The sequence below is a fragment of the Melospiza melodia genome, chromosome 12 (genome assembly GCF_035770615.1).
Source record: "Melospiza melodia melodia isolate bMelMel2 chromosome 12, bMelMel2.pri, whole genome shotgun sequence".
In the NCBI taxonomy this organism is placed as follows: Eukaryota; Metazoa; Chordata; class Aves; order Passeriformes; family Passerellidae; genus Melospiza; species Melospiza melodia.
Window position 1 is genome coordinate 16,266,559 of NC_086205.1, and position 26,057 is coordinate 16,292,615.

The 26,057-nt window shown below is 43.6% G+C and overlaps 2 protein-coding genes across 9 annotated transcripts in view; both read left to right on the plus strand.

Annotated features, from left to right (window-relative positions):
- The first annotated feature begins 1,014 nt into the window (after positions 1-1,014).
- On the plus strand, positions 1,015-13,836 carry PPP1R2 (protein phosphatase 1 regulatory inhibitor subunit 2). 3 transcript variants are annotated; one of them, XR_010029182.1, is made up of 8 exons: positions 1,015-1,199; positions 5,839-5,946; positions 6,370-6,447; positions 6,766-6,869; positions 8,008-8,187; positions 9,401-9,608; positions 11,086-11,136; positions 12,389-13,836. XR_010029182.1 is itself a non-coding variant. In XM_063166977.1 (7 exons), exons 1-6 carry the CDS (start codon positions 1,054-1,056, stop codon positions 11,101-11,103), a joined length of 645 nt encoding a protein of 214 aa, XP_063023047.1. In that variant the 5' UTR covers positions 1,015-1,053; the 3' UTR covers positions 11,104-11,136; positions 12,389-13,836. The 3 variants fall into 3 exon arrangements, 2 of the variants coding, with proteins under 2 accessions (XP_063023047.1, XP_063023048.1); XM_063166977.1 differs by lacking the exon at positions 9,401-9,608 and having other exon boundaries at positions 8,008-8,198; XM_063166978.1 differs by lacking the exon at positions 9,401-9,608.
- Positions 13,837-17,901: 4,065 nt separating this feature from the next.
- ACAP2 (ArfGAP with coiled-coil, ankyrin repeat and PH domains 2) overlaps positions 17,902-26,057 on the plus strand; it is a 63,608-nt gene continuing 55,452 nt past the window's right edge. For all 6 annotated transcript variants that reach the window (XR_010029183.1, XM_063166981.1, XM_063166983.1 and 3 more), the window contains exon 1: positions 17,902-18,019. Coding sequence is in view for 5 of the 6 variants with exons in the window: in XM_063166981.1 (XP_063023051.1) it covers positions 17,967-18,019 (53 nt within the window). In the remaining variant the exon portion in view is untranslated. The remainder of the gene's footprint in view (positions 18,020-26,057) is intronic.

Below are 26,057 nucleotides of genomic sequence, written 5' to 3' on the forward strand. Positions count from 1 at the left end.
CACGGTGTGCTGGGGGCACCTCTGCATGGCAGCACAGAGAGCTCGGGGACACCACAGCCCAGCTGCAGCCTGCCCTGCCACTGCCAGCTCGTGTCCCCAGCGTGCCAGACCCTCGGGTGTGGGTGGGAGTGCCAAGCAGGCACCAGCCCCACACGGCCCCGAGATCTCCATGGATTGCAGACACCTCCAGGGCAGCACACACCGGACTGTGCACACGCCAGACCTCTGTGTCCGTGTGTCCTCATCAAAGGGGTGTGGATCTGAACGGGAGATGCCAAGAAGATGGAGCCAGGCTCTTCTCAGTAGTACCAGCCACTAGGATGAGAGGCAATAGGCAGCAAGTGATGCACAGGAAATTTCACCTGAATATGAGGAAGAACTTTTTTACTGTGCAGGTAATGGAGCATTAGGACAGATTGCCCAGAGAGGCTGTGAGGTTTCTGTCACTGGACGTATTGAAGAGCAATCTGGACACAATCCTGTGCAATGTGACCCCTTCTGACCTGACCGATTCCGTGATTCTGTGTCTGTGTGCCTGTGTGTCCCTGTATCTCTGTGCCTGTGTCTCCGTGTCCGTGCGTCCCTCTATCCCAGTGTCCTGTCTCCTTCTGTCCGTGTCCGTGTGTCCCTCTATCCCAGTGTCCGTGTCTCCCTCTGTCCGTGTGTCCCTCTATCCCAGTGTCCGTGTCTCCCTCTGTCCGTGTCCGTGTGTCCCTCTGTCCGTGTGTCCCTCGATCTCCGTGTCCGTGTCCGTCTGCCCCTGTGTCCGTGTGTCCCTCTATCCCCGTGTCCGTCTGTCCCTGTGTCCGTGTGTCTCTCTGTCCCCGTGTCCGTCTGTCCCTGTGTCCGTGTGTCCCTCTATCCCCGTGTCCATGCCCGCGCTCCCCGCGCACGCAGAGCGCCCCCTCGCGGTCGCGCCGCCTCACGGCAGCAGGGGGCACTGTCGGTCCGCCGGCCGCCAGGGGGCGCAGGCGCGCGGGCTGAGGCGCTGGCGCGGGGCGGGCCCGGCCGGGGCGGTGGCGGCGGCGGCGGAACCGGGCGGGCGGCGCGGCCATGGAGGAGCCGTCGGTACCGGACGCCTCGGCGACGCGGCGGGGGCCCATCAAGGGCATCCTGAAGAAGAGCGGCAGCAAGGCTACGTCGGGAGCGGCCGTGGGGGCGCGACAGCCTAGCCAGGCCTGCGAGGAGGACGAGCAAGGGTGAGGCCCCGGTGGTGGTGGGCGGCGGGTCCCCGCAGGGCCTCCTCCGGCCGTCCCGCTCCTCCGGGGGGCCCGCGGAGCGGGAACAGCCGGGCGGCGTCTCCAGCCGGGGCTGCCGCTGCGCCCCGTGCCCGGGGGATGCTGCGCGGGCGGGGCGGGGGTCCGTGCCGTGCCCCCCGAGCGGCGGCGGGCCCGGAGCTCGGCTCCGCTCCGCGGTGCGGGTCCGGCAGCGGCAGCTCCCGCCGGGCCGGAGCTCCGCTGGGAGCCCCGGGATCCCTCGATCCGGCAGCGGCAGCTCCCCCGGGCCGGAGCTCCGCTGGGAGCCCGGGGATGCCTCGATCCGGCAGCGGCAGCTCCCCCGGGCCGGAGCTCCGCTGGGAGCCCGGGGTGCCGGGTGTGCACCTGAGCGGAGGCGGGGAGCCCTGCTCGCTTGTCGCCGTGGCTCCTGCCGAGGAGCGAATGTCACCTGCTGAGTGTGGCCGCTCACAAAGGGTTTTACCGATGCTGCGAGGATAGTTCACAGTTTGGGAAATACGCTTGATTTATTCGCAGCCTTCTCATAGGCAGCTCATTTCTTGTAATCAAAAGCATGTCTCTGGAGAGGGGACCTCTCCTGGGCTGAAACATCATCAAGATGTATTCTCGGCTGGGCAGGAGCCATCCGTAAAAATCTTACACTTGAGAATGTGCACAGCCTTGTGGTTTGTTATTTGAATGACATGAAAGCTTGCTTTAATTGTAACATGCCTAGTTAGTCCAGGTGTGCCAGAAGTGGTCTTCAGCTGTCCTTGCTGGTTAAGAATCCTGCACTTTTCCTGATGCACCCAGCATGTGCTACCTGCCGTTGCTCTGATTCCCCATCAAGTTAAGACGAGCAAGGTTTGACCTGAACTCAGTGTTTACAAATTTGCTTTGGACAGTTTTCATTTTTCGGCACCTTATTCAGTAAAGCAAGGAAAGAAGTAATTATAAAATAAAATGGTCATGCTGGTCAGTTTTTTATTATTATGGTAGTACTCCTTTCATCTTTGCCTAGTTAAGTCATGAATGTAGTCCAGAGTCGGCAAGGTAAGAAAGAAGAGCTTTTGGGTTCCAGTGTTGCTTGTGTTAGCTGCAGAAGTTGCAGTGTTGCTTGTGTTAGCTGCTCCTGCTTTCCAGAGAAAAATTTCAACTGAATGAATGAGATTATGTTGTTGAAACAGGTAAGTAGCAATATGTTACACAAATGTGATTTTTTGTTTTCCTTTTCTTTAGTTCTGATCTGTAGCTTGATGTGTGTAGCACCACACCAGACATAAATTACAATTGGCTGTTGGTAGCCTATGTTTAATTTTCTGCAGTTTCTTTTGTATTGTCTTGAAAAATGAGTAGAAATGAGTATGAACTGATGAGTGTATGGTGTATTGGTTATTGCACACAGTAATTTCTTGGGAAGCAGTGGGCTAGAGTACAGCTTCTATTTCCTGTTTACCAACATGAGCCAGTAAAGTCAGATTAATTCTGAAATTGCCTTGCAAGTTGAAAGATATTGGCTAAACCTGGCAGGCTGCATTAGAAAATTTCCTGGAAAGATCAGCACAGGGTTTATAAAGCTGGTGTCTGTGCAGGTATTATTTTTGGTTGGCAATGTCTCAATATATCAGTGTTGTTTCTGATTTCAGCTAAATAATTTTGATTTTAGAAGAATGATAAGTAGTACAGTTGTGATTTTCCTTTGAGATTGAAGATTAGTTAATAAATTCGGGTATCTGTTTTCTTAATTCTTCTGCTTATTTCTAATATTGAAATTGAGGTCTGAAGAGCTTTAAAAATATCTGTAGATGAAAGAGCTCATTGTGTCAGCTATCATCTTTTACAGCACGATGTTCAGAGCTCTCATGTACTTGCATCATTACTGACCTTGTGCTGCTGTTAGTGATGGTAACATTGTTTGGAAAATTTCCCTAATGAAAGTGTGATGCAAGAATGAAGCTTGAGAAAGTGGGACATCACTGGAACTGCATCCCAAGAGCTGAGATCGTGGTTTAATGGCAGATGTGCTCTTGCCATAGACACTGGGGTACAGGATTTTACAGTATTTTCTGCCTTCAGACCCTGTAGGAGCCTGTGGGCAAGCAGATGTGATATTTTACAAAGGAATTAGGGAAGTGTGTGTGTGCACAAGCAGCTGTGTTGGAAGAGGTGAGGCTGCTATGGCAGGAACAAGGGAGCTGGGAGAGGTGTTCCTTGGCTGTTACTGCTGCTGCAACCTCTTGCCTGTCCTGGTGTGATGTCAGATGAAGTTATTGTATATTTTTAAAGATGTGAGAACATACAAATGAGCACTTATGAGATTTTTCAAATCTCATTTTCCTAAGGAAGATTAGATTTCCTATTTCTGTGTCTGAAGGGGTGTCAGGATGCATTTTGCTGTGATGGTCCTAAGCCATGTCATTAGTGTTGTGCTGTGCAGACATGCCTAAGCATGCAAAATTGGAAACAAACAGCGGAGGTGTGGGTTTTCAGAGCACTTAGTGTTTCTCCTGTGAGGGCTTTTTACAAGCAGGGGTGAAATGATATGTTTGTCTCTTTGCCACTAATGGCTTTTTTTCCCCCCTAGGTGAACTTCAGGTTGTGCTTTGGGAGGTGTTCCACAGCCAAGGCTTTTAGTGCTGGGATCTGAGTTTAAAAAAATAAGTGTGAAAAACTAAGCCACTAAAAACTTGTTCAGTCTTTTATTTATGACTCACTGACTTGCTCAGTGTGGGCTGTCTGATTTCCAGCACAGTGCATGCCAAAGGGATTGTTCCAAGATTGCCAGTATTATTATTAGGTGGAGTTGGGAGCCTGGGCTATAATCCTTGATGTGCTCTGGGCAGGTGAACCCAAGGCATGAGAAGGGAATGTCTCCATCTGTTGGGTTTCCTTGTCAGCTCAGCTCTGTCTCTTTACAGCCGCTGTGTACCCATGTGCCATTGTCTCAGTGCTCTGGCTGGTAAAATTCCTCACTGTGCCCCACAGGGAGCATCTTGTGTGGGTCATGGAGGAGCTTTAGGCTGTGTTAAACTGGGTAAGCTGGGGATTTTTCGACTCCTAACCAGAGAGTTTTGGATGAGTGGCGTTCCGGGAGCGGCGCTCCTGCTTTGTCATCACCAAGCTCATGACTCCCCGCCCCGCCAGAGCCGCGGCTGACTCACGTGTTGGCCGCTTATGCTGCAGTCCTTGTGTTTGCACAAAACCATTCAATGGTCCTGAAGCCTCAAACATGAGACCTTGGCACTGGCTGCTGTGTGCTGGGGGGATTAAGATCATTCAGTTTGTATTAATTTCTGGAGTGTAAGCCTGTGGCATGTAGGATTCAGCATCAACCCCCACATCTGTTTTTTTTCTCTTTAGTTTTTCCCTCCACATTGTATTATGCCGTGGTAACACTGTAAATGGAGAATGTAGTTTGTGCTTGGAATCTTGCTTTGTCAAGTTTGTTTTACAGGTATTATTCTGCCTAAGAGCACTTGTGTTATTGAGACTGAATATATATTTCAGATCTGTTGTTGGAGTGGTCTGTGTTTGAACAAGAGCACTAAAGTGGAAGTCTTCCAGCCAACTGCCCCCTCTCACCCACCAAAAACCCAAACAACAACCACCCCAAACCAAACAAAAACACCCACAAAACCCACAAAGTCCTGTAATGTTTCCTTAACTAATAATTCACAACAAGAATATATTAATTAGTCAAATTTTTGCATTATTCTGAAATGAAATTTCAGAAATTGGCTTAATCTAAGGGGAAAGACCACCTTATATGAAGTTTGCAATAACCTTTTTAGAGAAAATGTGGAACATGGTGGTTTGTGTTGATTAAACATTTTTTGTGGCTTTATGTCAGTGGAGAGATGGCTCTTTCTCTGGCCACAAGGCAATTGTCTTTCTTGTGGCTTATATATTTTGTCAGTGAGCAGTCAGTGTGGGTGAGATTTAGTTTCTTCAAATATACATAAAATGGTACATTTTCTGGTTGACTAAGAAAATTCTAGATAATGTAACATCACTGGTGCCTGTCTGTATAAAATGTGAAACTCCCTCGGCATAATTATAGCCGTGAATCACTTGACTTATTATTCTAATTTAGGATGACAAAAGCAGTATTAATAACCAGCCTGTTCTATGCTACTTATTTCACTGCAGGAGGGGATTTGTTGCTTTTGTTTATGTAACAGTTTTGCTAATAATCATTCCAGTTTCTTCAGCAGAGGTGAACTGAAAGGTGAACTGACTTCTGTTGAAGTCTTGTGGGTTGTAACAGGGAGAAGAATTCTCTTTTTACAAGTTACTGTAAAATCAAACAGTTCACAAGATGGTCATTAAACAAGACCAGGAGTCTCTGAATTATATGAATAAGAATATGTTTATAGATAATTGAGTTTATTTAGCTATTGTGACTTGTTAGGGAAATTAAGTTGCACTGATAATTTGTTTGACTTAAGTATGCACAGAGAACTATTTAATAGTCACACTTTGAACATGTCTGTGTGTCATAACAATATTTTTTGTGCTTAGTATGTAGTAGAGATCAGACAGCGTTTTAAAAATTCCTTCTCTGGTAAAGCAGAACTAATTGTCTTAGAATATATGAAAATTCAATTTTCTTTTCCTATTTCAGTAAAAAATCCCAGAAGTGGGATGAAATGAACATCATAGCTACGTACCACCCTGCAGGCAAAGATTATGGCTTGATGAAGATCGATGAGCCAAGTACTCCTTACCACAGGTATGCTTGTTAAAGTGTGGGTCTGTGTGCTGCCAGCTGGAACTGTGGGTTTAGAGCAAAATCTACTTTGTGGGAGATGCAGTATTACTGTGCAGGCCAGCTGGGTGTTTGCAACATACTCTGATCTACAAAGCTTCTAAATAAGGAGAACAGTCTGAAAGGACAAAGTATGAAGGACAAAGTTTAGAAGGTTTGTTCTAGCAGGCTTTAGCCTTTGAATGGAATAAATAAGTCTGACTTCTATTGATTTTTTTTTCAGTACTAGAATATAATATCATATCAGTATTTAAAGTTGATTTGGAAAGCTTTTAAAGCATTAAAGGAGTCTTTTAATTAAGTGTTGTAAGGTTTTGACTGTTTTCTTGAGCAAGCTAGAAAGTTGAGCAAATTACTAAAAGAGGCTGCTTTTGTTTGCCCTCCAAGCATGACAGGAGAAGATGATGAGGATCCAGTGAGTGATTCAGAATGTGAGCCCTTAAGAGCAGATGTGTTGAGTAAAAAGTAAGTATTGTAATAATAAAAACTGACTGGATGTGAAGATAATGTACTCTTTCCTGGGGTAGATTTTCTTTATGGAAAGCTGTTGCTCATTTTTCTGGAAGCTGCATTTTTGCTATTGTCAAATTAAGTGGTTTTCAGTGTTTCAGTGGTTTCAGTGATAGTGCTACTGGTAATTCAAACCTCTTGCACATTGTTACTACATAAAAATATGGCAAAAATAATGAACAAAGCTGTTTGTATGAATATGCTGAAATGTCATGTATTTTAAATAGTGAAAAACTTGCTGTTTCAGCATTTTGTATTGCATGATTTATGTAGACTGGCAGCTGCAGCTGAAGGTAGAGGACCCAAGATTATAGCAAGGCAAGAAGAAAGCAGTGAGGAGGAGGATGAGGATGAAGAATTAACACCTGAAGAACGGGGTAGGCATAAGCTGTTTTCTTTCTTTTGTTTAGACTCTTTTCCTACAAATAGTTTCAGGTTTTCTGTAAGAAATATTTGCAAAGAAGAAGTACTATCAGAAAAATGTTGTGATTTGATCACAATAGTTTTTGAACAAATAGCTTCTTGTCTCTAGTTGGAATGTTTGGTTTAGGATCTACATATAAACAGGAATTTGCTGTTGTTAGTTGCCTCCCTGTATACCAGCTTAAGGTATGGGAATTCCTGCTAAGACACCTCAAGTAAGAAATTCTGGTTTGGGGCTGAAGGAATAGTTCCTAAATTGAACATATTTCAGGTAGATGTAATTCAATGAGTACGACTACAAATAAAATGTTGCTAATTGCTTGCAAATGTACAGATGATATTTCTGTTGTGTTCAAAGCAGCTGGATGCAATAGGAAGTCTACAGTTATTCCAAAGCAAATAGCATCTTTAACAGAGGTGTTGTTTCATGCTAACTTGGACCTACAATATTTTCAGGGAACCGTGAAACAACAATACTTCTAAGGTTTCAGGCTTGTATTATCTAGCTGGTGCTTCTCAAATTTCCTGGCCTTAACTTTGAGTGTGAAACCTTGCTATACTAAAGGAAGGAAAAGAGCAAAGCGTTGGGGCTGGCAGTAAGCAAAATTTACTTGAATTATAACGCATTACTGCTAGATATGCTGATGTTTAATATATGGAGCAGAGCTGGCTTTAAGCCATGGGGAAAGTGGAAAATATTTTCTTCTACATGTGGTAAATATATCTCTCATGACTGACCTTTGGTGGCTAGCCAGGAGTCAAGCCACACATCTGCAAAAGTTCATCTTCTATCCCAGCAGCATGTCTCAATTTGTCCTTGAGTTTACTTAGAAACAAGGCTTGTGAAACTTTAGAGTTTTGTGTACTTCTATCAGATGCTTCTCGTGGTTCAGACTTGCTCTTAGTTGCAAAGAGGTTCTTAGAAAAGTGCTTCTGAGATTCCAGTTACTATCCTTTTTGTAAGTCAGACTCATTTTAAAAGAACACTCCACTGCTTGAAGACAATTTTAATTCAGTAAATTCATCTTTGAAGAAGATGTGTTAATTTTTTTTAAAGAGAAGGAACAACTATTTCCATTTGTTTGCCCACAGAGAAAAAGAAACAGTTTGAAATGAAGAGAAAAATGCACTACAATGAAGGAAGAAACATCAAACTGGCAAGGCAGCTCATTGCAAAAGAACTACATGGTGAAGAAGAGGAAGATGATGAGGATGAAGAGATGCGTGATGCTGCAGATGTAGAAACAATGAACACAGAAGCTACTGAACACGGTGAGGCACTGGTTAGTTAAAAAGCACCTGTAAGTCCTGGTGGCCCTTTGAGCTGTTGGAAATGAATATACTCAGGTGTGAGATGACTGGAAGGAGTACAGTGTGTATGTAACCCTCCATGAGTAAGGTTACACTCTGTTGTGATAGGGAGATTTGTAGCATGGAACAAAAACTCAGTGTTGATAAGCAACAGGTAGGCTTTTGTTTGTTGTGGCATAAGAGGAAACAAACATTTCTGCTTCTTACCATTTTCCCAATGTAGCTGACTTTGGGTAGTGAAGTTGCCAGCATCCTTTTTAAATGAGGAGCTGTCTTGTACTGAACACTGTAATGACCACATGGTAGAGCCTGGCTTTTTGTTGTGGGTCATTTCCTGTTCTTCTCCCAGTCCATCCTGTGGCCAGCAATGGGAGATTACCATCAGTGTTTCCTCCCTGTTGAGAGGACTGTATTTATCTTCCTGAGGAAAAACACTGTAATGTAAAACTGCTGTTAGGTTTTCAATCCAGACTTGTCCTTGAGCAGAAATGCTCATTGCTCTAGTATGGGATAACACTCTCAACTTTGGTTTTAGTGCAGCTACTGGAAGAAGTTCTGGGATGTTTAAGTGGGAGCTGTTGCTGAAACCTGTTTCAGGTCTCTTCATAGGAAACTCATAAAGCTGTAGAGACTGACACCTTCTCTTTCATCTTTAAACTTCTCTCAGGGTGAAAAGTCTTAGACTTTTGTGGTGATATTCTGGTGAATAATTACAGGTCACTCCCCACCTCTTTATTATGTAATGGCACTTTGAATAAATTTTTGGCATAAACAAACCACACATCTGTTGCTCATGAGACTGGTGGCAGTGAAGTCTGTAAGCCTTGTTCATCTGTGGTTGGCAAAGCTGTGAGATATTAGCCTGTCTGCAGACTTGGGAAGATGCTGCATGGGTTTAACTTGGTTCACCTCTGCTTTTCACAACCATGTGAACTAGGAACTCATCTAAAATTCATTCAAATCGCACGCAATAAAAAGGAGATTTGCAAAGTTGCGTGTTTAAGTTCTGTGGATTGCACCTTTTCATCCTGTTGTTTACTACAGGAGGACTAATTCCTTCCCAATTGCTCTGAAAGGGTCAGTAGCTATGTGTCTCAGACCCATTACTGGACTGACTATCCAGTAAAAGAACACAGGCCTTATAATGGCTATTTACTAGAACTTCACTCTCCAGGGGAAAGGAGGGCTGCAGCAGCCACCCGTATGAGCCTTCTGCATGGCCTGAAGCTGCCATCTCTCTGCACTCTGCTGTAAAACAGAGGCAACTCCGCTCCCCAGCTGCATTCGCCGCTGGAAAGAAGGCACACCTTTGCAGCATTTTTCCATCTCTATTGTTGAAGTCCATTCCACCTTCCTCATAACCAGCTTCAGAGCCACAACTGGTAATTATCAATTTTAGACTGCTCATGGCTAAGAGATTCCATAAATGTAACTGTCTGCCAGTGTAGCAACCTCTTAACTAACTGGTTCACCTCCACACCATAGCATGTAGAAATGCTTTCCATTAAGCTGATGTAGTTCTCAGTTCTTCACTTTTCTATCATTCTGCTTAAACCTTCATGTTTTGTTATCTCCTAATCTCTATATCAGCTATCACAGCCTTTAATCCCTGAACTTGATCAGTTCTTCTGAGGTTAAGTACTGATCTTACTTTTGTAGCAGGTGGTGAATTGAATGCCCTCAGATGGATTACGAGACAGAGTTGGGCAAAGGATGATGGGATATGAACAAAAATGTTAATAAACCAGTCTTCTGTCACTGCCCACATTTTAAGAAATTCCTACATTGACATGAGAAATGTTCAGCACACAGCCGTGTTAATGTCAAAGTTTTAGTAAAACAACTTTTTTGAGATTACGTTATTTATTGCTCTCATCTGTATTCTGAGGGCACAGAAGAATCTCCTTATTAATAAATGTTAATTGGATCTATAGAAGGTTTCTCAAATAGTTGGATTTAACACTTGCTGCTTGGGGTTCTTGGTCACTGTACTTTTGATCATGCTGTGCTTTTGGCTACATTAAGCACTTGAGTATTTAAAAATTAGGCTGTTTCCTTTGCAGAAGGAAATCAAAATCTTATTACTATTCATGTTCCTGAGAACAGTATATGGAAAGATTATTCACCTGGATAACTTTCAAAGAGCTCTTTTACTTGAGATTGTATTTTAAAGTGCTTTTGTCTAGAGCAGAAAAGGGAGGGTTTCCTTACTCTTCTACTGGATGATACAGGAGTTGATTTTTGCAATGGCTCGTTTTGGCATCCTTCTGTTAAACTGACTAAAAGCACTGATGCTTGCTTTTAACTTCAATGAAAATGTCCTGAGTTTTCTGTATGTTATATTGTAGCTGTATTTTTATAAATTCTTCCATTTGACTTGAGTTCTTGGGAAGTTGTGGAGATTGTGAGATGATGTGGCTGCCACTCAGCTGTTATGCCGGTCAGTCTATGTGAGTGAGAGCTGCCATGCAGTGTCCTTTTATTCCCATGGAGTAACATGACTTCTGTAGTACTGATTGTTGCATGTAAAGATGTGACATAAGAGGCATTTCTTAGTGGTCTGTTGTGACTCTGGGGTTCCACTGGCTCCTGGGTTGTTTTTCAGCCAATTTGAGAATCTCTTCTCACTTGGAATTTTTTCTATCCATGAAGATCCCTTACAGATTCTGTGCTTCTCTTATCTGATGTTTCCTTCTACCCTCTAATTCTGTCTGGTTTGTATTTAGTAAAACTAACAGTACACTTCCAATCTCTATGCTCTGCTTTCAAAGAATGGGCTAAAGACTTAGGACAGGTGTAAGGAGGCTCCTGTCAGATACCACCAGGTCCACTAATAAAAGTTGCACTTCTTGGTTACAGACTGAGATTTCTTGCTGATTGAAATGAAGATGGCCAGTCCAGTCAGTGATGGTGAGAACTCTTTGTATATTTTTGCTCCTGTCTCCATTGTGGCTACCAAGTGTTTTTAATGGATGGATCATTCATTTCTTGCCTCAAGTTGCCCTGTGTATGGATTCCAGCAGCCAAGCTCTTTTGTGGAAAACAAAGTATAAGTTGTAATAGACTGCATATGGCAGGGAGAATGGATGTCCCATAAGGCTCCTTCTAACCCAGACCAGTCTATGATTCTGCATTTGCTTGCTTCAGCATTTCACCTTATCTGGCTACTTGCTATTTATGACTCTATGAGTAACATAAATAGACCTTGCCAGCAGAAGTGGCCTTTGTTTCTCTCCATAAAATTCCCTTTAGAAATTCTCTTGGAAATCACTGAATGAAATATTCCTGATGTAGGTAAATGTAAGGATGATGATTTCAGTGCATACCTGTCTTCTGCTACACAAAAGTATCAAGCAGAGGGTGTTGTCTATAGCAGTTCAATTGACAAGCATTAAGACTATTGTTCTCTTTCTCTGGTTCATTTAGCTGCATTGCTCTGCTAACCCTGCTCAGATGGCACCCAGCAGCTGAGCTGTCACTGACTGGGTGTGCCCTTTGGCCTTTGGTAGATACAGAATATGTTGTGTTTTCTTAACCAGGACAAGTGTCACCCTAAAGATGAATTGAGTGAGAAGGCTGGGAGCACACAGCAAGCAGCTCTGCTGCTTAACTGTGCTGTTTGCTTGTTAAACAGCATGTTACCAAATCTAACTCATGCCCAAGCCTAAATGGCTTTTTAAAAAGAATATTATCATTTTGATGAGGTCTTCTTTGATCAGCACTGAGGAGAAGTTTCTTCTGATTTATTGCAGTGCTTTTGCTCAAAAGCATGAGTTAACTTCCTGAAAGCACACAACTGTATAAACTTGGGGGTTTTTTATTTCAAGTGCCTCATCTGGAGCTGAATTTGACCTGGGAAGTACTATGTTTGCTGGTATTTCAGGAACCTCATGTGTTAGTTCTAAACACCTGAGTTAAATCCTCCCAGTTTCAGGGGGATGAGCACTCGGTGCTTGGTGTGCTCAGCAGTGGTGTTGGCCCTCTTTTTAGGGCGTGAGCGTCAGAAAACTGCTCCAACCAAAAGCTTATACATTGCTAAGATGGGTTGGCAAACATTACTTCTTCAAAGATAAAGATGATTTCAGGAGGATATTTGTGTGTGTTGTGAAAACATTCAATGGGTGTGAAGAATTATCTATTTTTTGTAATCTTTCTTATGCAGCACATGTTACTCGTGACCAGCTGGAAAGTGGAGCACACAGCATAGAAGAAATCTGTCCAGAACTGTAACTGCTTGTCAAAAACACAAATATAAACATCGCTTCATGATTTTTGCAATTAAGGCTCTTAAATGTTAAGAAGCATATCAGTTACAATGTTGTATTGCCAAGAATGTTAATTTTAGACTTGTCCATTAGGCAGAAAACACTGTCTAATTGATTTATTCTTGTGCCTAGTATTTCATGGAGAATACTGCTTCATAATTTGTTCAACCAGAGTGGCATTCCCTGTATGTATAGCGCTGATTATCTCGCGTGATGTACTGTTACTCTTGCTTTGAAACACTCACTATCTTGGGTTTTACACTATTTATTTGAGAGTGTTCTAGATGCGGTGTCTCATATGGAAAGTTTTGGGATTCAAGAGCCAAACGGTACAGCGTATATCAGATTGACATGTAAGCTATTTATCAGATACGTTAAGCAGTTTAAAAAGGGATTATTCAAGTCCTACAACTTTTTTTTGGTAAAGTGTTGACCTGTTAATCTAGATTTCAGTACGTTTTTTGCCTGCACTTTCCCAGTCTTTAGAACAAGAGCTGTGTTATTTCTTAAGAGCGGTGTTTGCCATCGGTCGTTAGTTTCTGACTAAAGCAGTAGTAACATCTAGTGGAGGGAGTGTTTGTACACTGGAAATGGCTAACTTGAACTTTGCATTTAACTGTCATAACCTCTTCCATCAGGACTGGTTGTTTTGTGGAGCTCTCTCTGGCTTATTGTGAGAACGTGCAAGTTCCCTCCAGCTTTTCTCTTAAAATCACATCCACTGTTACTCTTCTGGCTCTTGTTTCAAACGTTTGGTTCTTTCCAGTTGCATGAACAGTGTTTGTGCTGTTAGCACCTGAGGAAAAACACCCAGCCATGAGGAAATACACATCAGGACTGAAGATGTGCTGAGCTTAGGCTCTGGCTGTTCTTTATTAAAGATAACTGCTGTTGATCTACTCTTTTGGGGTTGGCAACTTCCATACTGAAAACCACTGGTCTAAATCTTCCTGTGTCCACTGCAACTTACAGCAACTGCTTTTGTAAAATGAAGGCTTTTTGGAAGCTAGAAGGGAAAATGCCTAATTCAAATACCTGTTTACAGTGTGGTTGTATAGCTGTAAAGAGGGATTCTGCGCCTCCAAATTGCTGTAAAAACTTCCCACTGGGTGGAATTTGACTGGTGAATGTTCCAGTATTCAGAGTAGTTCCTGGGTTTTATTACACAAACAAAGTACACACTTAAGCTTTAGCTTGGTTATGAAATACAGTGTATATCTTAATTTTGATCTGAATTTGATATGTTGCAAAAATCCATATAATTATATGGATCTATTTTAAAATGTCTTTTTCTCCACTGTATATGTGAAGTTTGAATAAAGGAATGAAAGTTATTTTACAGTTACATGCATTCTCAAGTGTGAGCTTTCCTGCAGTCCCAGAGAAACTGAGAGTTAATAAGGCAATAGGATGCTGTCCTTTGAAAGATTTTTACAGGAATGATTCATTAGACTGGATTCACTGCCAAAGATACCTGTGAGTTGTGCTAACTGTGTTTTGTAGTGTGCCTTTCCCAACAATCTCCTCTCCTTAGCAGGTGACAGGGTAGTCAGATTTGGGTTAGTTAATCTTTTAACTTCTTGAATTGAGATTAATAGGTCTTTTCACAAGAAAGAGTTGAACTCTTGATTCTGGCCAGTGTGGTGATGCTAGTTTTTCAACATGCAGAGTGCTATTTCTTCTTGTATCAAATGTGGTCACTTGTATAGAGTAAACAGGGGCAAAGGGTAAGCATTTAGATACTTCTGACTCGTCAAGTCACTTACTGAAGCTTTCAATTTGGCTCCTAAGAATAGGATTTCAAAACTTTAGGTTTGTACCTTTTATAAACCAGCTTGCAGTGTTCAGACTGTTGATGTGTGTGCACTGAGCTGTGTTTCAGGCTGAGCAGCTGCTGGCCTGGCCTGCCCCAGCTGGGCACTGAAATCCTGCTGAGAGCGCGGCAGCGCTCAGCAAAGCTGGGTGGCTGTCAGACTGAGCAGGGACACGGTGAGCAGCGTGCTCTGGGGACAGCAGCGTGCTCTGGGGACAGCAGCGTGCTCTGGGGACAGCAGTGTGCTCTGGGGACAGCAGCGTGCTCTGGGAGCTGTGGAGCAGATCACTTGTGCTTTGTGCTGAGTACCCACGGGTACTTCACACCTGCAGTTAAGGTAGCTCTTACCCAAGCTAATGCCCTGCCCTCCTTAAGCCCCCACTTTCTTGTGTCCAAGGCCGTTTGGTGCTAACCAGGGCTTCTTTGTACCTTACAAGGTCTAGAAAGCATTTTGTTTAACAAACACTTTGCTTACTTCCAACAAAGACCTTTCCTGTAATGGCTTCCAAAATCCTAAATGAAATTAGTATGTAGTTTTCAGGGAAGTAGAAAAATGCATGAAGGTGGTTTTAAATGAACCACATAATGTATAGTCCCTTCATCACTCAGGTGATTTTGAGCTGCTTGGGTGATCTTCCTTTTTCTGTGCCACTAAGCACCTAAATTCCAAGTCTGATGCTATTTTGAAACTTGATTTAGTTTGGGGTTTTTAAAGGCTTTATTCTCTGCATTTTCCTCAGTGCTCACAGAAATTCTGTTCACGGTGCTTCTTTATCTTCCTCAGCAGAAGTGCAACCCAATGTCCTTGACACTGCTTCTAACTGAAAGGCTGGTTTACTTAATTTTCTCTGCTTACACTTTGATGCATTTTCAAAGCTAAATCGGGTAAGTTTTACTTTGCAGTAGCTCCAGAAACTCCATATAGCATTTTTTACAAAGGGATGTCTGATTTCCCTCTGCGTGAGAAATACCAGCTAGAGTTCCCTGCTGAATGGGGACAAGAGAAGAAATGTGTTTTCTCTTTTTGCATTTGATGAGGACTTAGCTTGCCTGCACATCTTCAGGTGCACATGGTAAATGCTCATGTGTACAATACAGAGTGGTGTAAAGAGGAAACAAACACAGCACTTACTTATGTGGACAGTGAGCTCCACTGCACCATCATTGTGAATCTTCTTGCACAGGTTTAAGTCCTCAAGCTGTATCCTGTTTAGAGAAAGCATTTTCAATATGCTTCCATTAGGAAGATCACTTACAAATAAGAGCCTTAACTCATGTGTATAGATTATATGTTTTCTGTCCATAGTTTCTTTCCTACCAACTTGTACAATTCATGGAAACTGCAGATACTTTTTCCACAGCTCACTGTCTCATGTGAAACTTGTACATCTTACCAGAACTCTTTGTTTCTGTAACATGCTTTTTTGTGGTATTATGATGCCACCTCACTAATGTAATTATTTTGTTTGAAACCAGTGTTAAGTGTCACAACATAAATAAAACCATTGTTTTCATTACTACCTTATCACACTAATACTAATCTAATGTTTGGCTTCTTGGAGCTCTTCAGAAGAAACTAGCAACTAAAATTTGAAGGTGTGTTCACAGATAAATTCTTAAACCAATATTGTAATTTCCTCATGACTGTAATTTATTGTAACTTTGATGTATATTGGTTTGTTCACACAGTTCAGATTTACTGGCTTGCCTAGACCTGAGGGTAGATCTGGTAACCTAAGTAATGAACTTGAGATAGTAACACAGAAAAGGTTGCATTTTTCAAGGTGTTTTTCTTTGTGTGTTTTAGTATTTAAGCACAACTGATCTGTCTCTTCATGGTCAACACTGAGTCATCACTCACTAGCAGGGAGTAATGGAAAATGACTAACAGCAGCTACTTAGGAAGTAAAACTCTTCCTCAAAACAGAGCTGGGCTCTTTTCAATTGCATACTTCAGTTGAAAAGTAAATTTCACAACATCAATGCAGCCTCAGTGATATAAATATTAACATGCTGCTTTTCCTGAGTGGGTGTGACTTGAATGCCTAATCAAAATAGTGGTAGCTTGGCTAGTTTTGGTGAGGGACAGCTCACAAAAATATACAGTTGTACATCTCTGTAACTTGTAGTTTGGTTCTGACATTTCTGACAGTCTTAGGGAAAAAAAAAACCCTGACATTCTAAATCACAACTGACTGAACCAACTGTCCCTCTGCTTCTGTGAAAGGGCACCTTAAGGAAGTTGTTTCCCTCCTTCCATGTTGACTGTTTTTCATTGTAGCACTGAAAGTGGGGGAGAGAGAATGGGAAGAATATGAAAAAACAAGAGATAAAACAAGAGGTGAAACGTAGTGCAGATGCTGGGGTGTGAAAGCTGCAGGGGATAGGGGACTCGCTGGAAGCAGGTATGGCAGCTCCTCAAGCTCCGGGAGGAGGCAAGAGTGAACACCCTCCACTTCTGTCAGCTTCTCAGCAGAGTCCCTGTGACTGCGGGATGGAGCCTGTGACCTGGGACTGCTTCACCTTTGACAGCAACTTCTACTGCTCTGTTGCTTCTTTTGAGGAGGAGTGGGGCTGGCTGGTGCTCCTGTCAGTTTTACATCTGGGAACATTAAGCAGCACCTAAGTAGTTAAAGATATTTTTCTGTAATCTCTTAAACGAACAGAAATCTACAATGTTCTGCTGTTCTTCACTGCAAACTGGAGAATGCAACATGGTCCTGCTCACTCTACTACAAAATATGATCTGCTCTAGTTCAAAAAGTATTCTCAGACAAAGGTTTGGTAAGAAATCCAAGCATGCACGCTTCAAAGTCGTTGACAGGAAAACCTGCGGTTTGCGTTTCTCCTTCAAAGACTCCTTTGAGTCTCCCCCACGAGTTATTTCCTCTATCTAGAAGTGAATCACACGGAGAGTACCGGGGCTGGCTGTCTCTCCCCGCTGGTGGCACCCTCAGCAGGACCCGCGCCCGTCCCGCCGCCCCCTGCACGGCGCGGGCTCGCTGGGCCCGGGCTCAGGGCGGAGCCGCCTGACGGAAGCGGCCGCTCTCCACCCGGTACAACTGCTCGGGGCCCGCCCGGGCCTTCCCGCGCGTGTCTCAGCCCCGAGGGGGACATCCCCCGTTTAATGAGGAGCTGTAATTTAAAACCGCCAAGCAGGTACCGGGCTGAGCGGGGCCCGCCCCGCCCCATGCAGCGTCACGGCGGCGAACGCCGGGCCGGGCTGCGGCCGCAGCGATCCGGGCAGCTGCGGCGATGGAGCTGCCGATTGGAGCGACCGCCTGCCCATTGGCGGTCCCGGCTGTCACTCTGAGCTTGCTGGGGCGGGAGCAATCGCTGCGGTGCCGGCGGTTGGCTGCGCCGTCTGAGCGGCCGCGCTTATTGGACCCTCTGCCTACTGAGCCCTCCCCTCTCGCGTCGTGATTGGCCGGCGCGCCCCCTTCTCTCGCGGGCGGTCGCTGCTGGCTGCCCGGGCCGTCAGTCGCGCCCGGGCGGGGCGGGCGCAGGGCGCTCCGGCCGCCGCCCCCGCCCCGAGCACCGCCCCCGCTCCGCCCCGTCCCGCCCCGCCCGCCGGCCCTGGCCCGGTCTCGCCTCGCCCCGGGTTCGCCGCGCCACCACCGCCAGCAGCCGCAGCCGCGGAGGCAGCGGCGCGCCCCGCCACCATGAAGGTGACCGTGGACTTCGAGGAGTGCCTGAAGGACTCGCCGCGCTTCAGGTGCCGCCGAGAAAGGGCCGGGCCGGGGTCGTGCCGGGGGACAGGAAGCGGGGCCGGGTGTGTGCGGGGCGGGCCGGGCTGTGCGGGCGCTGGGGGTGACAGGTGTGACGAGCTGCTGGCAGCCGGCCCTCAGTGGAGGGGCGGGCAGGAGCTGTGTGCGTGCTGCCGTGGTGTGGGGGCTCTGAGGAGGAAGGGGAGGGCGGTGTGGGAAGTGCAGGGAAGAGGGGCAGCGTGTGCGGGGCTGTGTGGGAAATGTGCGAGGCTGGGCTCCTGCGGAGGCAGCGCCGTGAGCACTGAGCACTGCTGGGGTCACGCCTTGGACGAGATGGGGGTGAGTGGTGGCGGTGCAGGCAATGCTGCTCAGCCGAGCAATGTCAGCTGAGACTCGGGCTCAGGAGGGTGAACTCTGTGGTGGTCTCTCCTCGGTTCTTCAGAGTTGTGCTCACACTTCAGTTCCCAGCGTCTCCTGCCTGCCTCTGTTCCGTGGTCCGGGTTCGGTGTGGCCGCTGTTGGGGTGCCAGTAGCAAACAAGCTCAGTATCGTCTTACTTCCTGTTGTCAGAGCAAGGCACGCACTCCTTTGTTTTTCCCCAGTCGAGTGACCAGTTGTCTATCATTGCTGTAGGGTTATTTCTGCTTATGTCAGGCAACATTGCCCTCAGTCTTCCCTTATGTTTTTACCCATTCTGTATATGTATTTTACACCGTTGTATCTAATCAACACAATTGTGCCTCTCTTTGGGATGTGTGGCTGGTGTGTGCCTACATTCACCCAGTTTCTGTGCCTGGTATTACCCTGCTAGATGCTGGAGACACAAACAGCTCCATGACGTGATGTGTCACTGCTGTGCCCGTCCTGTCCCACACCGAGCTCATATCTCAAGCGCCTGTGGCTCTGTGGTGAGCTCTGGATGTTGAGGGAAATAGTGCTGCTGTTCCTCTGCTCTCTGCCTGGATGTTCACGCCTCCTCTTTGTATCAGCTTTAGCAATCCTGTGGTATCTGGGATGTAGAGGAAGTTGGAGAAGGAAGGTTGGTTGAATGGCTTACCCTTGGCAGAAGTTGGAGTTCCTGTTCTTCCCTCCTTTGCTCCTGCCTCTGCTGCCAGTTTGTCGCTGGCTGCTTCTCCCACGAGTTTTTGGTGGCTGTGACGTGTGTTGTTGGATCCTTCAGTGAGCCCTGGCAGAGGAGGCTGGATGGTTCTCTGCCAGGTTAGTGAGTTGTGTCAGCCTCTCAGTGGGTGTGAAACCTACTAAAGCTTATGGGGAGTGGAGAGAGGAAACTTCACTGCCAGGAGCAAGGCTAGAGGAAGGCAGTGGGGAGTGAGACCTCCCTTAGGGCAGCAGGCAACTTTTACATTGGCTTAGCTGTTTCACAAACCTTTGTCCTGAGCTGGACATGCTTGCTAGTGTATATAAATTCAGAGACAACTGTATGTAGTGTTGGTCCATCCCATTTGGTGGCAATGCAGTTGTAGATTGGCATAATTTAACCACAGAACTATACCAGTAGTTGCATTATTTTAGTTACTCTTACCTGCTAAAGTACTGAATACACTTGAGCAAACAAGAAGTTGTGACTAAAATTTGTCAGTAGAAGTGTGCTGCAGTTTCTTCAAGGTAAGTCATACTAGTTCGTTTGAATTCACTTTGTAGCATTTTCCTTTTGCCCCTCTTGATTCCTTTCCTTCAAGGAAAAGAATCTGGAGAAAATCCCTTGTTAGGGTCTTCTAGTACCTCATGGTCTTTTTCCCAGTCTGATACTACTACCTTTGAATAAATTGCAGAAAACCTTATGGTGTATGCCATCAAAACATCCTTCCAGCCTTTAACTGATAGGAAATGGTTAAAATTGCTAGGCAGAATTCCTGTAGTATTTCTCAAAAAGTTCCATATCTTTCATTATTAGTCATCAATATTTGCTGTTATAATTTTGGTTATTCTTAATATTCATATAAATTACCCAACCCAAAGTGTAGAAACCTTCTGAATGAAGGTTACTGCAGTGGTTTTATTGAGGGCTGATGGAGACACTAATGTAGAGCAAGGTCATGACAGAGTCCTGTGTTCTTGCAGGGGGTGGTGTGGACATAAAGCAGCTTCTTTCTCTGTGTTCTTGTAGCAAAGCTGAGCTGCAGCTCTCTCCTGACCTTGCTGAGCAGGAGGGTGTAGCCTCTGCTGTCCTTCCTGTCAGTATCCCTGTCAGAGCTGTTGAATAAAACTGAGGGGAGGTATGTAATGAATAGAAATGTCACAGGTTACTTTCTTATGGTTGTGGTGATAACTAGGAGGGCATGGGTGAATCAGAGTTCCTGAGTCACTGAATCCCTGTTTTCGTGGGGAACTATTTAAATCTTTCAAAACATGCTACCACAGGCAGCTTCAGCCACATGGCTTTCCTTGCTTATCTATTTCTTGTGAAGTTCATATTGATATTTCTTGGCTTTGAGATTTAATTTGGCCCCAAATCACAACACCTAAGGTCTGTTTCCTTGCTTAAAGTGCTTGTGGAGGGATGGTGGTTTGTAGCTGTTGAGGTGCTGATATGTGATGAGATAATAATGGCTATAAAGACTCACATCAGAAGTATGATGAGTTATTTCATAGCAAGGCATACCAGTTTTTTTTTCACTCTCCAGTAGATGATAAAGAAATCTCTGAATTACAAAACCTGAAGCAATAATGGCTTATTGTATTGCTAGATTTGTAAACTTAGAATATGCCAAATCAGTTTGTAGTTGAAGACTTGATGTTTAAAAACTGATTTTTGAGGTAGTGGGAAAGGCTATGAGTTCAGGCACACTTATGCCAATGTGTAGTCATGTTTTTTTCTAAACTTGCTTTGAAAATTGTCTTGCTGAAATCACATGCTTTTCTGTCATGATCCCCTCTCCCAAAACTCGGGCACACCAAAGAGCTGCTGAGGAAATGCATTTGCAGTTTGTGGCAATGACTTCCCATCAAATGAAGAAGTTGGCTGAGGAGGGGCTTTGGAGCAGCCCTTGAACAATAAGAACTGAGCTGTGCTGGCAAGTTCTGTGTACATAATCATGCATTCCTGCAGTAGTTTTTAAATATGCAAATAGCATTGTGAAGTAATTCTTTCTCCTTTAAACAATGAGAGTTTAAGTTTCAGAGTTTAATGGAACAGGATTCTACTTTGCTGTTTCATTTTCATTTTTTCTTCTTCTACCTATAGAATGTTTTTTCTCAATGAGGTGTCACTGTAGCAACCACATGAATCACTGGAACTAAATTACTAGAAAGGAGAAGCAATTTTAAGTGATGTGGAAATACAGCTGCTCTAAGTAGCAGTTAACAATTTTGATAAACAGCAAATAATAGAAAAAGCAAAATTCAATTGCTTGTAATCTGTGCAATTGTAGAACTCTCTTCAAAAACATTCCAGCTGATCCAGGCTTTAATAAAAAGCTCTGTGTTTTTGAGATAATTTCTTTGTCCTTATCTGTCACTGTTGCCAAAGTTTAAATTTTTTTTGCATTTAAATTTCTATTCATTTCCTGAGACCCCAGCTGCAGAACAGATGATGGGTGAATGAGGTAGATCAAAATATAAATGAGACTGTTGTCAATTACCATTCTTAGTAAAAGTATTTTTGGGTAGTTTCTGGGTCTAACTGTGGTTATAGTGTATTCCCTTCAGAGGGACTCATCTGGGGAGTGTTCCATGTTGCCTGAGATGAAGCCCTGCTCTGGGGGCAGGCCTGTGTGTGAGCCTGGCTGGTCACTGGGGCTCCCTGCTATGTGCTGCCTTTCTTCTCCTTCCTTGGCCCTGCTCTGTCTGTGTGGGGCCAGCTGAGCTGCACCTCATGCTTATCCAGGAGATGCAGGTTGAAGAGGTCACTTGTGCCACTTTCTGGCTTTCTAGATTTATGATGTATATTTTCTCACTTCTTTTGCACTGTGTAACCAATGGTTTGTCACTAAGCATCTGTTTCCCAAATAGTGGTAAACATTTTGTCACTTAAACTATGAGTAATATAAGTAACTTATTTAACCTATTTGGAGTATGTTGTGTTCAGCAGTCAGAGAAATTATCAAAAATGCCTAACCCAAAGATGCCTAAAAATATGCTTTGGTCTGCTCATTACCTTCTGGAGAAAATGTAAAGATAGGACCATCAGGAGAGCAGTCCCTTCAGCTGCAGTGGGAAGGGTGCTGGGGGCAGCTGCTTCCTGACCTGCTCTGAGGGGCCCCAAACCCTGGTGTTCAGCCTGGGCTTGGGGCTCAGCCTGGATGTGGCTCCACTGAAACCTCTGGGCTGCTCCTGGGGGTGAGCTGAGCCACATGGCAAGTGTGAAATGCAGTGAGACCAAGGACTCTGCGTACAAAATCTGGTTTGCTCAGACTTACCTAGCTGTTTTAGAATGAATTTCCAAAGAAATGTTTGGTCTGGGCTTTCTGCCCTTGGTGTTTGGGACTGAAAAGCAAGTTTGTAACGTGCTTGGCAAGGGAGGATGGAAACTATTGCAGAAGAATAGGAAAAAAGATACAATAAGTCAAAAGAAAAAGCTGCCAAGCATTTCCTTTGGAGTTTGCATTTAGCATATTTCATACTTACGTGGTTGTTAGCGTTGATAATTTCCTGTATGGGACTGCAGAAGTGCACTTTTTGTAGCTGCAGTGACGTGCAGGACAGTCTAGGAGGGGTGTCAGTAACTTACACGTGTACAACATCCCTGTCCATGCTGCTGGGGCTCTGCTGGAGTTAAACTTAGTTCAACTGATTCTAGGGTTCTAATTCTGCACTTCTGTGGGGATTGCAGTGACTGTCCTGTTCTGCTCAGGCTCTAGTCAATGGATTTATTTTTAAGTTTGTAACTATGCCTTTCAAATGTACATTAAGGAAATGATTGGCCTAAAGAAAAGGGGATGTATTTGAGCACAGTGTGCAATGTCAGAGCATTTTTTTGAGCGAAATTGTTCAAGAATAAAGAAGGTTCATTGAAGATCACTCTCAAATATATCTCTGAAAAATCTCTCACACTGAAATATCTGAAAATATCTGAGAAAATTTAGTAGTAAATTGTTAACAATCCTTCCTAATGGAGATTAGAGAAATGTCCTGAAATCAGGATGTCTTCATTTGGTTAGTGCATCTACATTTTAAAAATAACAAAAAGTTGGCTGGCACAGTTATGAATAACAAAGGATAGGGTTATTAAGGGTGATTCTTTTTCTTTATTGCTTGATTGTGATTTATATTAACAAGAGCAAACTAAAAAATCTTAGCTCTATCTCAAATTGCTAATAGGAACTTAAAATGTTAACTTCCTCAGTTTTGGTCATTTTACATTTTTATCTGGAAATATTTAAAAAAACCCCACAGTGAGAAGGGAGCTTATAGTGAAAGTAGAGACAAAATCTGCACGTTATCATAACATTGCTCTAGCACAGCAGCAGGATGCTTACTGAAGAACTGATGTTAATTAAGCCTGTACAACTGATCCCTAATGAGTACTTGCAGAATTAGAGGACAGCTTATTTATGTGTGTGTGCAATGGAACTGTAATTATACAAGTCCTTATGGCCTTTCAGGTTTTAAATATAGATTTGAAGAGGTTTGTTCTTTAGCCTGGAGTGTCTCCTTTATGTTGGCTAAGCACATCTCATGTAATTACATTAAGAACCGAAGTTACGGAGATGGCAGTTTTATATTTTTTGGGAGGGGAGGAATAGTAATGTTAAAATCCCTGTAAAAGAAGGTCAGTAAATAGAATATTCATTGGGAAGGTAGCAACTATAAAATAGAAAACTGTGTCTTGGGCTAGGTGGACTTTTTGGTGGCTCTGTTTTTTCACTGTACATATCTGTGAAACTGTTGGCCTCTGAATAGCAAATGTGCTGATTTCAGCAATGTTTGCAGCGTCCTGTGATCTCTTTTCAGCCTTAGCTTCTTGACAGCCTTGCACTCAGAACCACATTATTTAGTCAGCATTTTCCCCATTCTTACTTCATGCAGTGAACAATATGGCTTCAATTATTGCTAACTTTTTACTAGAGTAAATAATTCTGAAAATTTCCCAAAGCAAACTCTGTTCTTATAACCTGGTTTTGGAGAAAATAGGAAAGAAAAACGTCTAATTTCCATTGGCTACAGAAATTACTGTTTACAGACCAGAACCCTTTGCCTTAATCTTGATGCAGGCCTTACTGCCTGAATCAGTTTAGTATCTCATGGTGATGCAAATGCAGAAGTGTCATGTTTACATAGGCAGGAAATAGAAGAATAAATTCTGAGTAATTCAGGGTTTGGTTAGTTTTTGTTTTTTTTTTTTCCTTTCAGTTGTACTTGCAGAATTCATTTTAAGAATATGTGTAGAAATTTGAAGATGTGTAAATGCATATGTGATCTCTGAGAGCAGATAGTGCTGGTTTTACATTTAGATATTCCTGTGAGTTTAGGTAGTGATGTAGGTGCTTTGCCTTTTGCTAGTGGCAGATTTGTAACAAAAGTAAGGGCTGAAGTTGCCATCTGCAATGGAGGACCATGGGGAGGACATGCAGATTAATGTGTGGATAAGTAACTGTAATGTTATTTTAGTACATGCAGGAGTTTTCCATACTTCTGTGTGAGGCATTGTAAATCCTGATTTTGTTGTCACTCTTTCACATGACTAAAAGATCAGATTATGAACATGAGAAATAGTAGATATTATCATTATGACCATAAACTGGACAGCTTAAGCAGTCCAGTAGACTCAAACATTGTTTTGCCTTCCTGATAATCTTTTCAAGAGGATTCCTTGTGTATGTGGCAGAATAAGGATTTTATGGTTAATGTTTGCTTTATGAATATTAGAAGCAGCCAGGCCTCAGACCTAGAGTAAATCAGTTGTTGTTGTGATGCACTGACTGTGTGAGGAGAAATCTAATTTATGGAGTGATCTCAGGTATACATTTTCAAATTGACAAGACACAGTGATAGACTAAGAAAATAATTTGTTGCAAAATATCTCCTTCAAGTTCCTTTTATGAATGAGAGGAGATTTTGAACAGAGAAAATCTCTGGTAAACTTATTGTTTAAGTGGCATACAAGTGGCATGAGTCTTTCTGGAAATCAGGATTCGTTTTTGATGGTTAAAGTTATCTGTTTGATATTTTAAGACTGCAGTATTCAGGCACAATACCCTTGGATAATTTTTGTAGTTCACATTTCAATATTAATGGACATTGAAATAGTTGTATTGTGCTTTTGGAAGAATCTGACAGTAGGTGCATGTGCACAAATTATCTTTTCATTTAGTGAGTTTGTGATCTACCTTCAGCAACAGTGTTGAAGGAAGACCCCTGCCTATGGTGTTGTCTTGATAAACATAAAGCAGAGCTAGTGGGAATTTGCATGGTGTGATTTTGAAGTTTCTAAGGTGGATATAATACAAAAGAATTGAAGTAGTCACATGTAGTGAAATGTCTTCAGTCTGCTGAAATTTAAAAAACCATATTCTATGCAAGACAATTGCAGATTTCCATCTTTCTGTGTGCCAATTGTTAAGTAGGAACACATGCATATCAAACACACATTTCTGTGCATTTGAAATATTCTAGTCTTCCATTTTTAGTGATCTTGTAGTTATTATTAAAAATATGTGTAACTTATGTAATGCCAGAGATCACTTAACAGATTTTAGTGTCCTGATATTCAGAATTACATTGTAGATGGAAACTTGAATTCAATCCTTTGGAACAAAGGGAAAGTGTCTTGTGTTCAGAGTTCTGACCAGGAATGTCATCCCTTCTGTCTGTCAAAAAAGAGGTGTGGAATATGACCTGGGAGATGGGGTTTGGGTTTCTGCTCCTGTGGGCTCTGCCCAGGGAGGCACTGAGCCTCCTCTGTGCCTGTCCTGTGGTCACACAGGGATTCTGTCCTTGCCACAGAGGTGGTGGCTGGTGTCAGTCTGTGCTGGAAGTCCTGTCCCACCCTCTGGTGCCTTCTTAGATTCCAGGTCTCCACTGACTCCCTTGCTGCCCAAGCCACTGGTCAGTGGGCACTAATGGGGCTCTGAATGTTGATAATTTT

Coding starts and splice junctions, on each gene's coding strand:
- PPP1R2 (XM_063166977.1), top strand. CDS start 1,054: ATGGAGGAGCCGTCGGTACCGGACGCCTCGGCGACGCGGCGGGGGCCC. Junction 6,448..6,765: donor GCAGATGTGTTGAGTAAAAA/GTAAGTATTGTA, acceptor TGATTTATGTAG/ACTGGCAGCTGCAGCTGAAG. Junction 6,870..8,007: donor ATTAACACCTGAAGAACGGG/GTAGGCATAAGC, acceptor GTTTGCCCACAG/AGAAAAAGAAACAGTTTGAA.